Below are 7,661 nucleotides of genomic sequence, written 5' to 3' on the forward strand. Positions count from 1 at the left end.
CTCGAACTCACAGAGATCCGCCTGCCTCTGCTTCCCGAGGCATGCGCCACCACTGCCCGGCCTGGATTTTTTTTTTAAAGACAGGATCTTATGTAGCCCAGGCTGGCCTGGGACTCACCACGTAGCAGAGGATAACCTTTAACTTCTGACTCTTGTACTGGAACGTCAGGCAAGCACTCTGCCCACTGTCTTGGCCCCAAGAAAATATTTTCCTTTTTATTTATTTATTTTTTATTTGAGTCAGGGTCTCACTACATGGACCTCATTTTCCTGGAGCTCACTTTGTAGAGCAGGCAGATCTCGCACCCAAACAAACAAAAGGCAGGTACGGTGGCAAGTGCCTGTCATCCCAGTACTGGGGAGGTGGAGGCAGGAAGTCATCCTTAGCTACTTGTGAGTTTGAGCCAGCCTGAGCTACAGGAGGCCCTGGCGGGGCACAGAAGGTGGAGAGGGCTGTGTTTAACTCTGGTGGCTCCCCACACTCTTAGGCAAATGGCCTCTCTTCCTTCTCTATACTGGGGTGGGGCCTGCGTGGCCACTATCCTAGAGAACCTCAGCCAGGCCTGGGGACGTGGGCGACTGGGAACTCCCAGCAAGATGTGTGGAGGCCAGGGGGACCTTGCTGGGCACCTTGCAGGATGTCCACAGTGCAGAGGAGAAGCTGGCTGGAGTCTAACTTCAGTCTTGCATGCTGCTGTAGTTGTCTTTCTGATAGTTCCTTCCCTAATGGGGTCTTTAGCTGCTCTCCCTCTCCTGCGGCCTCACTGGAAGGCAGACCTGAATTCTCTTATCTAGGGTGACCGGTGGAGACTGAAGAGGGTCTCCCAAATGAGTGAGGTCGGTCGCCTTGTACCCCGATTATGCAGCAGTCAGAAGCAGCCCTGGGCCTGCCCGGCGGGTGGTGCGGGAGAGGACGTGGCGGCAGGGGCAGTTGTCCCCACCGGTTCCTTAAAAAAAAAAAATCACCGCAGTTTAGGCAGCGCCCCCACTCGCAGTGACCTGCCACGTGGGCCGGCGTCTGTGGTGCTGTCCCCTCCCGCGGGCTGCAGGGCCTGGGCTCCTGGGCTCTGGTTTCATTTCGCTGCCGCGGTTTCAGTTTCAAGCTGTGGAGAGAGAAGGACCCGGAGGGACAGAGCCAGGACAGCAGGTGCAGAGCGCTCGCCCGTACCCCCGGCCCACCCGGTGGCACTCAGCTAGCCAGCCAAGCTCGCCCCCACCCCACACACACACAGCCTTCCGCGCCAAGGTTAAGGGGTCAAGGTCAAACTCTCCCCGCGTGGCGCTGACCGGTGAGACTCGTCACCTGAGGCCCAGGGTCGTTTTGTAAGCGGGCGGGGTGCTGGGGAACCCACCCAGTGACTTATCTAGGAAGTGTGGCCGCCTCCCCCCCCCACCCGAAAGTCCCTTTCCCACCCAGTGGGAGGGGCGGGGCAACGTCCCTAGCAGAACAGGATGTGGGTCACCAAAGTGTCCCAGCCTGGGACACCGTCCGTCGGTCCAGAGTCCACCGGGACCTGACGCAGCTCAGGACTGTCCCCAGCAGCCTGCGGTGCAGAAAGGCCGGGCTTCTAGAAAGACCCTGACTCAAAACACAGACAGACACACAGATGACACTCATACACACAGCCATACAGCTACAGACACACAGACACATACACACACTCCTCACAGTCACACAGCTACAGACACACACAGAAACACAGACACACACACTCCTCATACACACATTCACACACAGGCACACACACAGTCACACAGCTATAGACACACACAGAAACACACTCACATGCACAGTCTCACACACACACACAGCTACAGACACAACTCACACACACTCCTCATACACACATTCACACACAGACACACACACAGTCACACACTCGGGAGCCCACCCTGCCCCACCCCCATGTCCTTTCCTGCAGGTGGGGACTGGGCCTGGCCTGCCTACCTGTTCCCCGGCCTTGGGGACAGACACACCCTTGGGTAAGCCTGGCGGGCAGCCAGGGACAACACGCCCACGTACCTGAGTGCCCTAGCGCCCCCGTGGGGCTTGATCGCGCCTGGACAGGTGCTGTGTCAGGTGAAGGTGTGACTGGCCACCTGGGGGACGACACCACCTGTGCAGTGTGAGGTCAAGCAGGTGGGTGGAGCTTTGCTGAAAGGCTCCGCTGGAGTGAGCAGAGCTCACTATTTACTCTCTAAACACTCAGAACTCCATCAACACATTTTCACACGTCCTCAGGGTGGCACAACGATTCCAGAACATTCTGTCTCCCTCAATGGAAGCCTCGATTCCCCACCCCCAGCATAGACAGGCAAGAAGACCTGAGTTCGAATCCCTGGCACCCACAGAGAAAGTTGAGGAATGACAGCCCCTGCCTTTGTTCCCAGGGAGGCGGAAACAGGATTCTTGGGACTCACTGTTCGGCCTGGACAGATCAGTGTCAAGTTCAGGTTGGAGGGTGAGGAGGAGGAGCTCTGCCAGTCAGCTCACTTGGTCCCTGACTGGGACCGGAGCATAAGCTCTTGAAGTCTCATAAAGATGGGGCCTCTGTGAGTTCCAAGTCAGCCTGGGCTACATAGTAAGATCCTGTCTCCAAAACTCTATCCATCAATAAAAATACACACAAATGCACACATATTCACACACACATCCATACAGAAGAACTGAGCTTGTAAGAATTGAGCTCAGTATTTGTCCCGTGCAAAGGTGGTCCGTCTCCTCTAAGTTAAATAACCAAATAAATAGGAACACAAAAACTATAGAAAACTGTCCAGTGCAGGAGACAAACCCTCCTAGCTGGGCTGGCTCAGGGGGACCCCAGCAAAAGTGAGGACAGACAGGGGCTGCCTCTGGGGCTCACTGAGACATAGGAGGAAGAGTGACGGTGTGAGAAGGGGGGAGGCTGGGTCTACACCACGCTGGGGCTTCCTCCTGCACTTCCGGCTCTTTCTTGTGGGCTGTGGATCTGAGACAGCACACCTCCCTTGAAGTTCCAAGCATGAGACACGGGGCTGCCCGCTCACTCTCTGCACCCTTCTCTTCCAGGAGAGCCCAGCTCCCAAGAAACTGAGGCCCTAAGAGCCTGTTTCCCTGCATGGTGGGTCACAGGGCCCCATGTGGAACAACGGAACAAGCAAAGACTGAGGTCTGGGACACAGTAAGGGGGAATCCCAAGGAGAAGCAGGGAATGGGTATCAAAGAGCTGAGTCCCCAAGAGGCCACTGAGATGGCTAAGCAGCTGAAGGTGCTGTAAACAGGCATGAAGACCCGAGCTTGACATGGTGAGGGGATTCCCAAGAGTCGTCCTGCAATAAATACATAGACAGACAGATAAAATGATAATAACCAGCTGTTAGGACACTTGTGACTCTTGCAAAGGACCCAAATTTGGTTCCCAGCATCTACATCAGAGCCTCACAACCACCTGTAATTCTAGCTCCTGGGATCTGATGCCCTCTTCTGGGCACTGCAGATGTGCACAAACACACATAACTGAAAACAAAAGACCTCCAAAAAAAAAAAAAAACCCCAAAAGTTTCCCCAAGGTCTGAGGAAGTCTGTGAGCATAGGTCAGCTGCTGGGGAACCACCCCACCCTGGGCCCCAAGGTCTGAGGGAGTCTGTGGGAGGGACGTGGGCACAGGTCTGCTGCCCAGGGACCACCCAACTCCAGGCCAGAGTCTTTGCAAGAAAATTCTGTTATCCTTGATTCAGAGGAAACATTCTGTGGCTGTGACTTGTAGACTTGCCATTAGTCATGTCCAGGGTCCACACGGATGACAGACATGTGGTACCGTGCTTCTATTACTTTTTCTTTTATTTTTTTGAGGCAGGGTTTCCTCTCTTGTAGCCCTGGTTGTCCTGGAACTCACTCTGTAGACCAGGCTGGACTCAAACTCACAGAGATCCACATGCCTCTGCCTCCAGAGTGCTGGGATTGAAGATGTGCGCCATAACTGTCCAGCTCTGCAATTATCTTGATTTGTGTGTGTGCACAGAAGCTGCCTGGCTGGTGAGCAGAGGGGTCCTCCTGCCTCAGTCCCCATGGTGCTGGGTTTCAGGAGTGCACTGCCGTGCCTGGTTTTCTGAAGGTTTGCGAGTCCACGACTTCACATGCACTTCACAGACCAGGTCAACTCACCAATCCCTATTTTATTTTCTGAAACAGGGGCTCTCTCCATAGCACAGCCTGGCCTAGAATTCAGGACAATTGTGCCTAGTCTACCAAATCCTGAATTATAGGAGAGTATCAATAGCCATCTAGGAGGCTTTCTCTTGGCACTGGAATGCCCACCACAGAGGCAGGACCAGCACCATAGCCAACTTTTTTTTTTTGGACAGGGTTTCTCTGTGTAGCCCTGGCTGTCCTGGAACTTGTTCTGTAGACCAGGCTGGCCTTGAACTCAGAGATCCGCCTGCCTCAACCTCCTAAGTGCTGGGATTAATAGTACACACCAAAACACCGACCCCCCTCCCCCCAGGCCCAGGTAAGGTCTCCTGTAGCCACGGTTAGCTTCCAGGTCAGTGTGCTCCACTCTTTAAGAACAGGGAAACTGAGGCAGGCAAAGTGCCAGGTTTTCCTCAGATTCCTGAACTGTGAGGCCTCAGCTTGATATTCAACTCCCTTCCCCCCTTACACCTCTACCTGCCCAGTGAACCAGAGCCACTGTGTGGGAACAGCTACTTTGCAGGTGACAGCGCCGGGCATTGCCCAGAGTGACAGGCTCCTCCCTCACCTGCCTATTGTTTTGAGAGACCCCCTCCTTTCCCCAGAAGCCAGTAGAAACCAGAGCCCCGCTGTCACCCCTCTCTGGAGTCATGGTAACACAAGCATGGCTTGCACCTGTGCCCAGAGCCACTTGGCCTGTGGATGCAGGTGCCTGAGAGGTGACTAGCCTGCTCTGGGAAGACAGGGAAGAGGGAGCCAGCAGTAGCCTGTCTTCTGGAAAGCTGCTGATGCCCACAACTGGGTTCTGGTGGTGGTGGCAGCTGCTGTCCACCTTCCAGAGGGTTCCAAGATGCTTCTCCCTGTGTACCTACACCATATTGGGTATCAGAGTCTGGACACAGAGACTTGGGAGCACTGGCCAAGGAACACCACTGCTCTGAGATGCTGAGAAACATCCCTGGTACTCCCAGGCAAGAACTGTTCTGCTTATGTCCCACGTCCCTAGCTGTGGTGGAGGGCCCCAGGGATGTCAGCTGTTGCACTGAACTACCTGGTGATCACTTACAGCTGGGGGTGGGGTGGGGTGACAACACAAATTGCGTGATCCCTTCTTGGATTCTTGACACATAGTTGAGGCTAACCACTGAGATCACCACGTATGTAAACCAGGGCATAAAACCCAATCCCCCAGCCTCTGCATCCCAACGGCTGGAAGGACAGGCGAACGCCACCACTGCAGCTGGTTCTTGGTCTTGTTATTGCCCGAGATTCTCAACTTTGTAAGGCTGGTCTCAAACTTGTAACAATCCTCCTGCCTCAGTTTCCCTAGTGTTGAGAGCCACCCTATCCAGCAGACTCCAGGTGTATTTCCTGGGCACCGCACCTGGCTGGGTAGCCCTGGGTGACCACCTGCCTCTGCATCCAAACACAGGATGGCTGGATGCTGAGCACCCAGGACCCTCCAAACACCTAGTGTTCAGGTCCACATGGCCACGCCTGACTTAGCTGTGCACTTGGGATCCAAACTCAGGTCCCTAGGCCTGCCTGCACAATTATGGACCCCAAGTCCAGTCAAGGCTAAGGCAGTGGATGGGGATAGTGCAGCGAGTGAGACATGGGGACAACCAGCCAGTGGTGTCCAGAGGCAGCAGGCCGGGTGTGGGCCAAGGCAGGTGGATGTACTGAGTGGCTTGTGTCACTGCTCTCTGTGGAGGGCTGGGCACAGGACAGTAGAGGAAAGGCTGGTTCATACAGTATATTCCAGGAGACACATTTTAAATAAAACAGGGTCCAGCAGCAGTCACACAGACTACTGGTGGTCCAGGTGCTCCTGACCAAATGCTTCAGAGTGCTGCTAGGGACTTGGGGTCTACCCCAGCACTGAGGAGGTGGGGGCAGTATGAGTCACAAGTTAGTCTAGGCTACCCCTGTCTCAAAAAAGATTAATTGCCAGGGTGTAGTGCACACCTTTAATTTGGCACCAGGGAAGGCAGGCATATCTCTGAGTTCAAGGTCAGCCTGGTCTACGTAATGACTTTCGAGACAGCCGGGCTCTGTGAAGACCCTGCATCAAAAGCAAAACAAAAAAATCAAAATTGCACACAGGAGAGACACGTGGAGAAGAAAGGCTGCTAGCTATGGCTCATGCCTACCTCTGCACTATTCAGGAGGCTGAGGCAGGGGAAACTCCATCTCTAGGCTAGCCTAGGCTGTAGAGACCTTGTCTCCAACACAAAGGCAGGCTTGGGAGGCAGATCTCTCTGGGCTCAAGGCCAGCAGAGTCTACAGAGCAAGTTCCAAGAGAACCAGGGCTATACTGAGAAATCCTGTCTGGAAAAACAAACAAGAAAACACAAACCTGTAAGAGCCCGATTCCTGGTGTGCTCTATGGAACCCAGGCTAGCCTAGAACGTGCCATCCTCCTGCCTTAGCCTTCCCACAAGATTCACGGCAGTGAGGTGGAGGGATGTCCCATCCCCCTTTGTACTGTATACTCCCTATTTCTTGGCCCCTCTCGGGGTCTCCCATTCCTAGCAATTGGGGGCTCTGCAGCTTAACTGGGCAGGACCACAGCAGTGTTGGTGGAAGACAAAACCCGCTTCAGGACTTTTGTGGATCCCAAGTTCCAACACTTCTACAGTGCCGGCTCTGGGTCCAAGTCCACGTCAGCACGTGTGACCTCTGCACGTGGGAGGCGTGCTCAGCTGCAGCTGTGGGAACTGGAAGAGGCCTCTCCACTTTTCTCATAGCCCACTGGGGCTGAGTTTGACTCTGCTTGGTGGGTGGGCAGAGGTGACAGGGCCGCCAAGCCTGGCTGGGGTCTCTGCCAGAGCGCAGCAGGGCACTTTCTGTGCACGGCGCTCCATCAGCTCGGCACAGGGCACAGAAGGCAACCCTGCTCCCATACCCTTTCTGGGAAGGAGGCCCCGCCTTCTTCCACCCCGTGAGCTAGTAAGCGAGCGCGCGCAGAGAGCGAGCAATGGGCCAGGAGCACAGGGGCAGCTTTCTCTCTCCATTTGTTTGGTTTTCAGATGCAGGAAGCAGGTCCCCTGTACAACACACAGCTTCACTGTCCCCAGAGGCGGCCACCGTGCTGACAGGGACAAGGGCACAGAGGCTGCTGGGCAATGGCGGTCACACTGCGCTGCGCGTGGGTGTGCTGGGCTGCTTCAGCCGCAGGGTTCGGCACAGCCAGCCCGCGAAGTCCACCTCCTCCCCCTCCGAGCGCTTGATGAAGGCATGGTTCTGAAAGAGACAAGGCGCCAGTCAGGGCCCGGACCCCAGCCCTGTTCAGGTGGGTGTCCCTGGCCTGTACAGTGGCTCATCTCCAAGGCTGGCTGAGGGTGTGCTGGGGCAGGATGGCCACGCCCTTCATGCGGTAGTTTGGGTGAGATAGGACACAGAAGAGCACAGCCTGGTCACAAGGGGCAAGGCCACCCTACTGCTCCATTTTGGATCTCTCTCTCTCCTCCCTCCCCCCCCCCCCCCC

At 55.4% G+C, this 7,661-nt stretch overlaps 1 protein-coding gene and 1 long non-coding RNA gene across 2 annotated transcripts in view; both read right to left on the minus strand.

Moving 5' to 3' along the window:
• Positions 1 to 5,912: 5,912 nt before the first annotated feature.
• On the minus strand, positions 5,913 to 6,356 carry LOC113457494. The gene is made up of 2 exons (XR_003378051.1): positions 6,325 to 6,356; positions 5,913 to 6,236 (listed from the first exon to the last, which is right to left on the minus strand). It is a non-coding gene; the product is annotated as an uncharacterized LOC113457494 (long non-coding RNA).
• Positions 6,357 to 7,166: 810 nt separating this feature from the next.
• Positions 7,167 to 7,661, minus strand: part of Map2k2 (mitogen-activated protein kinase kinase 2) — a 14,394-nt gene continuing 13,899 nt past the window's right edge. Inside the window, exon 11 of the mRNA XM_005359008.3 lies at positions 7,167 to 7,417. Within this exon, the coding sequence (XP_005359065.1) occupies positions 7,307 to 7,417 (111 nt within the window). The 3' untranslated portion in view covers positions 7,167 to 7,306. The remainder of the gene's footprint in view (positions 7,418 to 7,661) is intronic.

Source organism: Microtus ochrogaster, linkage group LG1 (assembly GCF_000317375.1).
Source record: "Microtus ochrogaster isolate Prairie Vole_2 linkage group LG1, MicOch1.0, whole genome shotgun sequence".
Taxonomy (NCBI): domain Eukaryota; kingdom Metazoa; phylum Chordata; class Mammalia; order Rodentia; family Cricetidae; genus Microtus; species Microtus ochrogaster.